General features: G+C 41.9%; 1 protein-coding gene across 3 annotated transcripts in view; it reads left to right on the top strand.

Annotated features, from left to right (window-relative positions):
• Nucleotides 1–13,281, top strand: part of CCDC18 (coiled-coil domain containing 18) — a 110,103-nt gene that overhangs the window by 67,895 nt on the left and 28,927 nt on the right. For all 3 annotated transcript variants that reach the window (XM_077452901.1, XM_077452899.1, XM_077452900.1), the window contains 4 exons: nucleotides 926–1,042; nucleotides 4,410–4,577; nucleotides 8,557–8,699; nucleotides 12,583–12,746. In XM_077452901.1, coding sequence (XP_077309027.1) covers nucleotides 926–1,042; nucleotides 4,410–4,577; nucleotides 8,557–8,699; nucleotides 12,583–12,746 — 592 coding nt within the window. The remainder of the gene's footprint in view (nucleotides 1–925; nucleotides 1,043–4,409; nucleotides 4,578–8,556; nucleotides 8,700–12,582; nucleotides 12,747–13,281) is intronic.

The following is a 13,281-nucleotide window of genomic DNA, read 5'->3' as shown; positions in this document are numbered from 1 at the left end:
ATTGGCAGCATCGGGTGATGTAAAAAAGTGCCTGGGCATTAGGATGGTCTCCATATGACAACAGTGATGGTGTATGGCTCATCAAACAAGGATATCTGGGGACAAATATTATATATATATATATATATATATATATGTAGTTTGAAACAGTAGTGAGTTTTAAAGTAATATGTAAATAATGAACCCAGTATTCCTACATGTAAAGTGATGATCTAAATCGGGGATATGCAATTAGCGGACCTCCCAGCTTTTGCAGAACTACAATTCCTATGAGGCACAGCAAGACTCTGAGAGCCACAATCATCACACCCAGAGGCAGAGGCATGATGGGACTTGTAGTTTTGCAACATCTGGAGGTCCACTAATTGCATATCCCTGATGTAAATGTTATAATGAGAAATATAGTGGGCTGACCTATATGTAAAAAGTGACTGACAGTAAGCCTGAATATGTGCAAACATTAAACTAATAAAAAGTGATGGAATGAGTGAAACTAAATAAAAGGAAACAAAGTGTGCAATGAAAACAAAACAAAAGCATGACAACCAGGGTGAACCTAATCCCAGAGAACCTTACCTTTAACCATGTATATACTTTTTTATCCATCATGCTTATACCCTGTGCCAATTATATGTGTTTGTATATATGAAATCTTTTGTCCACTATATTTGTTATGAATAAAATATTTTTTACTCTTACCTCCGCATTTCAACTGCTTCATCTAAAGTCACAATTTTCTTTTGAATGTACCTGATACTGGGATGGAGGTGCCTAACCGCGACTCATTTAAAGTCCCAAACCCCCCTTTTTACAGAGCGTAGTGTCATAATCCATATTCCTTCCTGATTTTAGTTCTTTATTTTTAAACCCCCTTTGTTTCTGTACTTTTAAGGAGAATCAGTGTTTGGGTGTTTTTAACTCATAGGTGAAACAGCTTGAATCAGCCCTGGCTATATGTAAAGAAGAGCTGAGCCTTTATTTACAACAGCTGGAAGGCAACAGAGAAGATTTTGAAGATCAAATAAAGAAAAAATCAGAGGAGGTAAACATATCACAATGTAAAAACCTGTAAAACTAAACTCTGGGCAACCCGCAAATTACATAAAATACACAACTTTGAACTGTCTGATCTGCCAAAGATTTTGTAAATCTCCCCAGACAGCAAAGGCAGAATTAGAGTGCCACTTCCCTGCCTGCAGTCTTACATGTACAATAAAGGAGCAGCAATACACTGAAAAGTCTCATAACTCTGCACACTCTGCGATTTTCTCCTGTCAGCATGTTCCCCGTCAGCATATGTGCGTGGGACAGTTCCTAGTGCTGCCCAGTTTCTAATCCTATAAACAAAGAAATGTAAAATTGACCAAAGAATATTATAGTTTCCCAGAAAGTGATAGCATTTGTGGGAAGAAAAATGACTATTGCCCAAATTCTTTAACTCAGTTGTGTAGTTTCCTTCAGATGTACATATATTTGTTTTGCACTTCTTTGTAAATTGATAAATTCAAAAGAGTTTGTACAGATTGTAAAGTGTGGCCAAATTAAATGGTAAGTTACACTTGAAATCTAAAGGGCAACGTCACATTAACAATCGTCCACAAAATGGTGGCAGCCTGCACACAGACATCGACTCCCTGTTGCATAAAGGTGAATGAAATTGAAAAAGATTACTTCAGCTCCTGTTCTCCACCTATAGAAAATTCTCAGATGCGTTTCGCCCTTTTTGGAGCTTAACCACTTTCAGACCGGACCAATTTGCTGGTCAAAGACCAGACCACATTTTGCGATTCGGCACTGCGTCGCTTTAACTGACAATTGCGCGGTCATGCGACATGGCTCCCAAACAAAATTGACATCCTTTTTTTTCCCACAAATAGAGCTTTCTTTTGGTGGTATTTGATCACCCTTGCGGTTTTTATTTTTTGCGCTATAAACAAAAATAGAGCGACAATTTTGAAAAAAACGCATTATTTTTTACTTTTTGTTATAATAAATATCCCCCAAAAATATCTAAAAAAACATTTTTTTCCCTCAATTTAGGCCGATACGTATTCTTCTACATATTTTTGGTAAAAAAAATCGCAATAAGCGATTATTGATTGGTTTGCGCAAAAGTTATAGCGTTTACAAAATAGGGATAGTTTTATAGCATTTTTATTAATAATTTTTTATTATTTTTTTTTTTACTAGTAATGGCGGCGATCTGCGATTTTTATTGTGACTGCGACATTGTCGGGGACCCATCGGACATTTTTGACACATTTTTGGGACCATTGTCATTTATACAGTATTCACTGCTATATAAATGCAGTGATTCCTGTGTAAATGACACTGGCAGTGAAAGGGTTAACCAGTGGGTGGCAGTGTAGGGGTTAAGTGTTCCTAGGGGTGTGTTACTAACTGTGGGGGGGTTGGGCTTTCATTTAGTGTACACTGATCTCTGCTCCAATCACATGGAGCAGAGATCAGCGTCACTAGTTGCTAGGCAGAATGGAAAAATGTTGTTTACACAGCATTTCCTCCATTCGGCCGCTCCGTGAGACGATCGCGGGGATGCCCGCGGCGATCGAGTCCGCGGGTCCCGCGACCGGACTCACGGGGGTCCCGACCAGCGCGCTCCCGATGGCAGGGCGGCATCGAATATTGGACGTACCTGTACGCCAATATGCCTGCCCATGCCATTCTGTCGACGTACATCGTCGTGCGCTGGTCGGGAAGTGGTTAATCATAGATTGCCTCTATGATTAACCACTTGTCGACCGGCTCGTGCTTCTATACGTCAACAGAACAACATAGCTGGGCAAAACCCCATATGGCTATGGCGCGGGGGGGGGGGGCTGAAGGGCTGGTGACCCGATGCGATTGCTGCCGGCTACCTACGATTGCGGGGCAAGAATGCCAGCATGGGGATATGGGTAAACACACAAATCCCTGTTCTGACAAGGGAAAGGAGACATATCGTTTGTTCCTAGGAAGTAGAAACAGCGATATGCCTCCTCCCCTAGTCAGTCCTATCCCCATACAGTTAGTAACACGCACGAGAGAACACAGTTAACCCCTTGAGCGCCCCTAGTGTTAACCCCTTCCCTACCAGTGACATTTACACAGTAATCTGTGCATTTTTATAGCTCTGATCGCTGTATAAATGTAAATGGTTGCAAAAATGTGTCCCATCTGTCTGCCTCAATGTCGCAGTACCACTAAAAATCGCAGATCACCGCCATTACTAGTAAAAAAAAAATTAAATAATAAAAATGCCATAAATCTTTCCCATAGTTTGTAGACGCTATAACTTTTGCACAAACCAAGCAATATACGCTTATTGCAGTTTTTATTTTATTTATTTATTTATTTTACCAAAAAGTAGAAGAATATATATTGGCCTAAACTGATGAAGAAATGTGTTTTTTTTAAAACATTTTTGGCGATATTTATTATAGCAAAATGTAAAAAATGTTTTTTTTGCTTTTTTTTGTCACACTTTTTTTGTTTATAGTGCAAAAAATAAAAACCACACAGGTGATAGAATACCACTAAAATAAAGCTCTATTTGTGGGGGGAAAAAAGGATGCAGATTTTGTTTGGGTACAGTATTGCATGACTGCACAATTTTCAGTTAAAGCAACTCAGTGCCAAATTGTAAAAAGTGCTCAGGAGGGGGATAAAATCTTCCTGGGGCTGAAACGGTTAAACCCTGAAAAGGACGAAACACGACTGTAGACTTCGCTATAGGTCAATGATGGCGAACCTTGGCACCCCAGATGTTTTGGAACTACATTTCCCATGATGCTCACGCACTCTGCAGTGTAGTTGAGCATCATGGGAAATGTAGTTCCAAACCATCTGGGGTGCCAAGGTTCGCCATCACTGCTATAGGTGAAGAACAGGAGCTGAAGCCATCTGTTACCCATCTCATTCACATCTATGCAACAGGGAGTTGGTATCTGTGTACAGATGGCCACCATGTTGTTGAACTCTACTAGAGCCTGGTAAACCGATTCTGTCTGTCTTGCACCAATCTTTTCACCTGCTGATCCTACTGACACAGGTTTGGAGGGGCATTTGAGCGGTACTATTTTCATTGTTTTGGGCTACATTAACTGTCCTGTTGGTGGTGAAAACTGGCCAGAGACAGGATTGTTATGATGAGCAGAATCAATACTTGCCCGTTTCATACTGTATGTCCATCCGTAGCTGATTGAAATGCTGCCAAATGATACTTATCGACAGTAAGATAGCAATGTGTGGAACCAGGTGTGTATTTACTCTTTTGTAACATGGCGACAACCTGGGCAAGAAGATGTAATTTATAGACCTACACCATTAACAGTCCTTTTGCATTAAAACTCGTACATGGCCAGATAAAATGTACTGTCATTAAATACATTTATTTATGGAAATTTCATAAGGTTCAGTGTTTGCGAAAGGAAATGAAGTTAAAGACTCAAAGTCTTCAGGAAACGAGTGAAGAAAATGTACGGTTACAACAGACACTTCAACAGCAGCAGCAGATGTTACAGCAGGAAACTGCTCGTATCGGAGAACTCGAGGACACTCAGGCACAGCTACAGCAACAGGTGCACATCTCACCAAGTCACTCTCACTAACGTTGCTAGTTTCTTTCCAATTATTGAACATTATATGTGAAACGAAACCAACTTTTTTTTTTTTTTTTTATTATAATATACAAAAATAAATGTAAATAGTTATTCATTGCGTTAGCAGCAATAGATGTATAAACGCTTTGGGTTGGCATTAAGGAAAAAACAACAGGTCTATTCTAAATAATAATAAAATAAAGAATCCTAAAGCAAGAAAACATTACATTAAAAATTATTTTAGCTAACATTGAAAAAGTGCACATGCTAAAATTATTATAAATAAATAACAAACATGTTATACTTGCCTGCTCTGTGCAGGGGTTTTGCACAAAGCAGCCCCAATCCTTTTCTTTCTTCTCGGGTCCCCCGTCGGCTCTGCTTCCTGTCGAGTGCACCCACAGCAAGTAGCTTGCTATGGGGGCACCCGAGCCGAGCCTCTGCTCCATGCGTCCATTCAGACATGGAGCTGTGGTTCGGCCCGCCTGCTCTATCTCTTGATTGGGTCCCGCTGCTGTCAAAGTCAGTTAGCCAATGGTGCCACTGCTGTATTTCGGCTAATCAGGAGGGAGAATCATGGACGGTTGAGGCTCTCATGAATCCAGATGTGGGGCTCAAGTAAGTATTGGGGGGGGGGGGGGGGCTGATGGAGATTGCTGTACACTGAAAGATTCTTATCTTAATGCATAGAATCAAAAATAAATTGTGATCAATCGGCGCAAACAAATAACCTAACCTAAAAACCCGCTATAACACTCCAGGTCAAAATACTAATCCTCGGTAAAAAACTTTTTAAAACCTAAATAGTGCAGCGCTAATTAAAAACTAAACAAAATCAATAAGGATTAATAAATGTATAATTATAAAACTTCAGAGAGGAAGTCCATGCATGTAGACAAATGCACAAGGAGTAAAGTAGAGAGAGTCCTCAATTGTGAACACTTGTGCTGGTAAAGATGCTTTTCAGTCTGGTGCAGATTTGTGAAAATACCACCATCGACAGACACACAAGCCGCTCGCCTTGTACAGTGGACCTACTGAGCTAACAGATAGGTCTACAAAAGCCTTCGTCCTTGTACACACGGTCGGACATTCCGACCACAAAATCCGTCTGATTTTTTTCAGACGGATTTTATCTGAAACTGGTGTTGCATACACACGGTCGGACAGAGAATCCGATCGTCCGGAACGTGATGACGTTCGTTCATTACGACGGGACTATGTTCAGGCTAGTAGCCAATAGCTTTGGTTTCGTAATTTGATCTGAGCATGCGCGGCACTTTGTCTGATCAGAATTCTCTACAAACGATCGGACAAAGTCCGATCGGATCATGTTGTCGGAAAAAAATTATATCCAGCTCTCAAACTTTGTTGGTCGGACATTCCGACGGAAAAAGTCAGATGGAGCCCACACACGGTCGGATTATCCAACAACATGGTCCAAGCGGACATTTTCCGTCGGAATGTCCGACCGTGTGTACAAGGGCTCCCCCTCACAAGGGGTAAAAGAGGTTTAGATGCCTTTCCAGCTTATATTATATCCACTGCTTTACTGCTCCAGATCACTCATCAGATCTCCCATTCAATGTTGTTACAGACAAATCTTGTTGAACCATGTAAGATCAGAATAAAACATCCATAGTGATCTCTGTATATACTCAATACTACGTTTTATTTAAATCTAAAAGTAAACTACTCACAAGTGAAGCACTGTAGTCCCAGTGCTAAGAATGAAAACAGTCGCTGCAAACTGCAAGCATGTCTCAGAGTTTCATTTTAAATTAGCGCTGCACTATTTGTTTTAAAATGTTTTACTGCATAGAATGCATTAAAATAAAAAAAAACTTCATCCTTTACAACCACTTTAAGGCCTCTTGCACACGATACTCCTGTTTGAGCATATATTTTTTTAGCGGTTTTTTACTTTTGTATGTATTTGTGCGGATTTTAACGCATGCGCGCAACGTATTCTCGTGTTCACAATATGTTAATGGACATTTGCGCACAAGTGCGCACTCATGAGGCATAAATTAATGACCAAAAATGCTGATTTTTCTATTTTTTATTTTTACGGAAGAATTCACAGCACTTGTTTACGCACCTGTGTGCATAGGCATATTACAATTAATGGGCTGTATGTGCAAGAGGCCTAATTATACTTTCTAGACTAAATCTATTCAGGTTTTGGATAGAGTGGGCAAGAGCAACAAACTCTGTCAAGTTTTATTGCTGTTTTAAGGCAGATTTCCCTCTGCTGCCTGTTCTGATAATGATGTTGCTCAGAAATGAGAAAATATATCCCAATAGGGATACAGACAGCTCATATGGGTTCTAATCTTCCATAACTATTTAAATGTTTTTTTTTTTTTTATTGCTTTCTTTGTGAAGGTGCCTCCCAACTCTTGTGCATCCAACAATGTGCCAACGGGACACAAAGTGAGAGAGAATCTTCCCAGCAGGCCACAGCTAGCAATAAAAACTGACAGGCTTGATTATTGCTCCATTCTATCCAAAACTGAAAAAAAAGTTCTAACTGGTTCTAACCTCATTCACACAGCCGTAAAAAATGGTACTGATGTTATTATACGTGTGTTTTCTAGGAGAAATGTTCCTGCAGAATTATCAGAAAAATACTTGCGTATAGATGCGTAAAAACACATATGCGTAACTTATTTGTTCTTTATTTTCCCTCTTTGTTTAGACTTAATTTACGTGCCTACAAACGCATACAAGTGTTTATACTTGTAAGCACGTAAAGTGCATGTTTTTAGATGCAGATTTTTGGATTTTGTGTTAAAGTTCTGAAAGAAGCTCATGTTTATGCACCTGTGTGAATGAATATATTGAAAACAATGCAGCTGCATTCAGATACGTTTATGAAAAACACTTACTCTTTAAAGGGGTTGTAAAGGTAAATGTTTTTTCACCTTAATGCATTCTATGCATTAAGGTGAAAAAACATCTGACAGTGCCTGTGCCCCCAGCCCCCCCGTTTTACTTACCTCACCCCTCGAAAGTCCCGCGCTCGTCCCCCGACGTCCTTTCCACCGTTCAGCCTGGCCGCTGGAGTGGATGGATGGAAAGCAGCGCAGACATTGGCTCGCGCTGCTGTCAATCACATCCACTGACGCGGAGCGCCGGGGGCGGGGCCGTGTGATACAGCGAGCGGCTATGGCCGCCAGCGGTATCACGGGAGAGCGCCCGCAGATGCTTTTCACCATGAGAAGAAGCTCGCATGAATGTGAGAAGCACCTGCGGGAGGAAGCCGAGACAGCCGCCGAGGAACCCCAGAAGAGCAGGTTCGGGGCCACTCTGTGCAAAACGAGCTGCACAGTGGAGGTAAGTATAACATGTTTGTTATTTAAAAAAAAAAAAAATAATCACTTTACAATCCCTTTAAAGTAATTGTAAAGGTTTTTTTTTGTTTTTTTTTATAACAAACATGTCATACTAACCTGCTCTGTGCAAGGGTTTTGCACAGAGCAGCCGCGATCCCCCTTTTATGGGGCCCCCCAGGCGCTCTCCTGGTTCTTCCTCTTCATCGAGTGCCCCCACAGAGAGCCTCTTTCTCTGGGGGCACTCCTGAAGGCACGCTCCAGAGTCCTGCTGCTGCATCCATTGACACAGACGGCAGGACAAGGCCCCGCCCCTGGCTCCCGTGTCACTGAATTTGATTGACAGCAGCAGGAGCCTGCTGCTATCTATCTGTCCAATGAGGACCCGAGACAGCGGCTTGAGCTGCTGAGCTCGTTCTCATCTTGTCGCTGTAAACATGAGCTGCTTTCAAATCCGTAAAACGGAATCCATGTACAGTATAAGCGTTTGTACTGCGCAAAAACAATCTAAACAAAAGGGAAAAATAAGTTATCATAAGAACTTATTGTTTGGAAATGATTAGGACATCAAGTTTTGGAATCAGTCTCCCTGCTAGATATCATCATTTTTATTTTTAATGTAGATTTCTAAGTTGGAATTTGAACTGGAGAAGCAAAGGTCATCTTTCCAAGAAGAATTGAAAACCACAGCAAAGAAATGGCAAGTGACCAATAAGGAACTGGCGCTGAAAACCCACAACATTCACCAGTTGAGCAATAGCATGGAGTAAGAATTATGCATTTATTTTAAACCTATATATTCATTTTAAAATGCGTTTTAGTTTATGAAAGTGTGCACTATATTAAGCCGAATGCACACTTTTATTATGCAGCCATATAGTAGTTAAAGTGCTTCTTTAAAACCAAAAGTCATAAAATGAGCTTGTTCTCAGTTTCATATGAAGGGTGATTAGCAAGACCACGGAATGACATACAAACAATTTTAGCCTATTTCAGTTTAAACCTCTTGGGCTTGTATGAATGTGACCCACTAATACTTCAAAGCTAGCGTGCTCTTTGAAGAGTAACGTTTATCTTGGTACCACAGCCACATGTTGACAGAAAATGTCTTTCCCCGGAGAACTTAGAATTCATGCTTATATTGGGTTAAATGTTTGTCTTGTTTTCTTATGCTCTGTCAGTAACATTTTGGGTACCCATCCTACTCCTCGTAGGTGTGTGTAGGGGGTGTGCCTGGGCACACCCTAATCACTGTGTGTGGTGCTGACTCCCCCTATTGTCTGGGCTTCCCCACTTGTATTGCGCCCCCCGCAGTGCTGATGGCTTCCTTCCTATCCTCCTGGCTGCTGTGGGGGATGTTTCAGAATGAGTGGGGGAAGGGGCTAGTAAATATGTAATTTACCAGCCCCTTCTTTTTCTAAATGAACACCGAGAACACACACTCACTCAGTGTTTATTCTTAACTGAAGCATAGTACGCAGTTTACTATGCTTCAGTTTTTGAATGCTCAGGAAACCTCTCAGCACAGAGCACTATCCCGCTCATTCACTGGCCAGTGTAGATGGGGCTGCAGAGAAAGGCACATGTGTTTGAGCTTTGGGGGGCACACCCTAATGCAATAGGCTGCATACACCTATGCTACTCATAGAAACATTAACGGGAAGAAACAGCTCTGCTTTGTCCACAACAATTGGAATACAATCTGAGAGCATTACCTACGTATGCATTACCTTGCATACTTACTAAAATAGGAATGAAAGGTTGCCATTTACTAGAAGTGATTCTGTTAATCAATTGATCACCCTATTATAGAAGGAAACAACCTCACTAATCAAAGTGAGTGGAAACATGGCTTTTATTTTGCCCATTGCAGCCAGTCATATTCTTTAGTTTGTATCCTGCACCAATATATTGCAGGTAAAATGTTATGTTGCTGTGGATAGAGCAGACCAATTTTTCATAAAGAATTGAGGCATTAGGCCCACACTGTTGTGTGCTTTGCAAAAAGCAAGGTTTAAAGTAGTAACCCCCAGTGTTAAATTGAACACATTAAAGCAGAGCCCCACCCAAAGCGGAAAGTTCTGCTTTAAGCACTCTTCCCCCCTCCCCTGCCACATTTGCCAATTTATTATTTTATTTTTGGCGGGGGGGGGGGGCAGGTACCTAGTTTTGACAGGTAACAGCTCCCATTTCCTTTTCGGATTGCCTAGGTGATCTGAGCAGAAGTTCTCCTCTCTCCCTCCCTCCCTGCAGTCTTCTGGGAAACGTCACAGGTCCCAGAAGATTACCTGACCATTCAGCAGGTGCAGTGTGCTCGCAGATGTCGCAGCCAGGTTCCCACAGTTGAATTGCTGGCAATGGGGGGAGGCGGGGGAGACGCACAATGGTTCGGGTGACCACATCACTGGATCCTGGGACAGGCGAGTGTGTGTTAAAAGTCAGCAGCTACACCTTTTTGTAGCTGCTGACTTTTAATAAACGCAAAAAGGACTGGAGCTACACTTTAAGCACAATAAAGTAAACATTCCACAGTAAACCATTTGTTAAAATACTTACTCCAGCAGTTGCAGTTTACAACCTTTCAATGTTGCTGGCTACTGTTCTCTCAGTGCTACTTCCCGGAACTTCTGGACTTCACAAGAAAAGGTTCTGCAGAGAAGTGTCTTTCTTTCCTAAGCTATTGGGTTGTGTGTTGAAGAGGTGGCTCCATAGGATGTTACAAGAGGAAAGGCGCCACCTGAAACAGGAAACCTGGGGCAGTGATCATGGAATCAACCTTAAGTAGAAAATAGACAAGGGTTAAAATATATAAAGAAGCTGCATACTGAGTAAGTGGTCCTATCAGCTGCTGAAAGTGCTTAAACTGAGGGTTTAATCTCACTTTAAAGTGGTTGTAAACCCTTCCATCTACCCAGTGAAGTGACTGGCCTTAGGTGATACACAGAGATTAAACAAATCCACCAACATAAGTTGTACCTGTTTATCTGAAGTCTACTATATAGCTAGTCAACGTTCAGAATTTATGCAACTTGTGTGAAATGCTGGAAAGCAGGGGGTGGGGCACTAAAGTTATAATCTGCAGAGCTTGGGGAGAGCTGATTGGAGGAAAGAGAAACGCCCCCCTTCGCACAGCACATGGGAACAGAGCGGAGGCTGTCAATCACAGGCTGTGTGCTGGAGCTCTAACCCATCACCTTTTTTCTCTTGGTGTCAAGAAAACTTGTCTGAGGTGACCATGCTGATTGCAAACAAATGAAGCAGCAGACACAATTACACTTTGTGCTCTGGGTTGAGACAAGTACACTCTATAGAGGGATATGCTTTGTTCATATTTCATGTCATGTCAAAGGTTTAAAAAACCTTTAAGGCACCTTTACAGGCGTATTTGCGCTAAAAATAGTGCCTGTAAACTGCCTCTTCTGCAGTCCCAGTGTGAAAGCCATTGCTTTCACACTGGGGCAATGCGTTTGCAGGACAGGAAAAAAGTCCTGCAAGCAGCATCTTTGCATTAAAATTAACGGGTGCTGCTTTCAAAGCATCTTGAAAGAGATTTGAAAGCCACGCTAGGCGGGCACTTTTAACCCCAGGCCACTAGCCTGCAGCGCCCCAGTGTAAAAGGGGTCTAAGGTTTATACACCCAAGAACAAAATGGTAATCCAACTCAAATCTGTACTTTGATCATCTCCCATCTGCTGATACCTCACAGTTGTTAACTTTTCTACAACTTGCCCCTCCATTTTTGATTGTAAGCTCCAATGAGTAGGCTCCTCATCCTCTTGTGTCAAATTGTATTGTATCTGTTCTATCTCCCTTTATTTTGTAAACAAACTGTTGTTGCTACACAAATCCTGTATAATAGTTTGCAGGGTTTTTTTTTTTTTGTGTTTCACTTATTTTTACCTGGGAAACCTATCAAAAACGCATTTCCTTTCCTAAGGGCCGGTTCACACAGCGAGGCGCGGCGAGGCGTCTCCGACTTGCCTCGCCGCGACCTGCGGGGACCTCAGCGGCGACTTGCAGAGGACTTCTGTATAGAAGTCAATGCAAGTCGCCCCCGAAGTCGCCCAGAAGTAGTACAGGAACCTTTTTTCTGAGTCGGAGCGACTCGAGTCGCTCCTCTCAGAACGGTTCCATTGTACAGAACAGGGGCGACTTGCGGGAGCGAGGCGAGGCGAGCCGTGTCGCCTCGCATCGCCTCGCTGTGTGAACCGGCCCTTAGACTGTACCTGCGGAGGATCAGCAGTGTCACCTTAAGCTATGTGCTCCTGATTTGAACTACAGAACACCTCCCTCTCTCAATAACAAGAGGGATGTGTTCTGTGGTCCACATAGTTGGACAAGGCACATTACACTGCTTTAGAATTCAGTGCAGCAGAAGCATTGTATTGTTAAATTCAGCCAAATTAATGTCGATGGCAGATAGTTTATATTTCACTGAATGGGAGTATATGCTGTATATTGATGGTTTGGTGTTACAAAACGCACACACAAAGATATTCTAAGAACGCAATGTGCCATTTTTATCAGAAAGCTGGCACTATAAACCAACTGCTTCAAGAGGTCACAGTTTGCTTCTCCATTATTGCAGAGAATACACATTTTTGTAAGAATGTATAGTATGCAATAATGTCTCTTGTATTGTATTGTAGGCAGGTAAAGCGTGAATTGAACAGTTGCAAAGAAAAGTTGATGCACACTGAAGAGCAGCTGTTGTCTGTCACTGCTGATGGGGAGTCTAAGAACAACAGACTGAGTCAGATGGATTTGATTTTACAGAAAACAGAGACTGAACTTAATGACAAAGCACAGCTGGGTAAGCGATAACGGTGAATACGCTGTTTTTTTACAGCAGGTGGTTGTTGTGAAATGTACAGTGGATATAAAAAGTCTATACACCACTGTTAAATGGTCAGGTTTCTGTGATGTAAAAAAATTAGACAAAGATAAATAATTTCAGAACTTTTTCCACCTTTAGCCCGGGTTCGCACCCGCACTGCTGTGACGATCACATGTGATGTCTGTGCAATGCAAGTTCAGCCATACAAACTGTATGGTTGAACTCGCATTGGATTCGCACAAAAAAGGTGCAGGGACTTTTTTTTTCTCCCGCACTGGAATCTGATCGCATTGGTGTTCTCATCCAAATCCACAGTTCACACTGTGAATCTGGGGGTGTTATTAACCCTGTATTGACACCTACAGCAATTCACAGAGGGCAGTGTGAATTGCCTGCTGGGGAGATGCAATGCGGGAATCGTGTTGGTTCCCACATCGCTACAGTGTGAACCCAGGCTGAATGTGACCTATAAACTGTACAACTCAGTTGAACAACAAACTGAACTCTTTTA

The sequence above is a fragment of the Lithobates pipiens genome, unplaced genomic scaffold (assembly GCF_037356315.1).
Source record: "Lithobates pipiens isolate NorthernLeopardFrog02 unplaced genomic scaffold, aLitPip1_a1.2 Scaffold_23, whole genome shotgun sequence".
Taxonomy (NCBI): Eukaryota; Metazoa; Chordata; class Amphibia; order Anura; family Ranidae; genus Lithobates; species Lithobates pipiens.
This window is presented reverse-complemented; position numbering and strand designations above follow the sequence as displayed.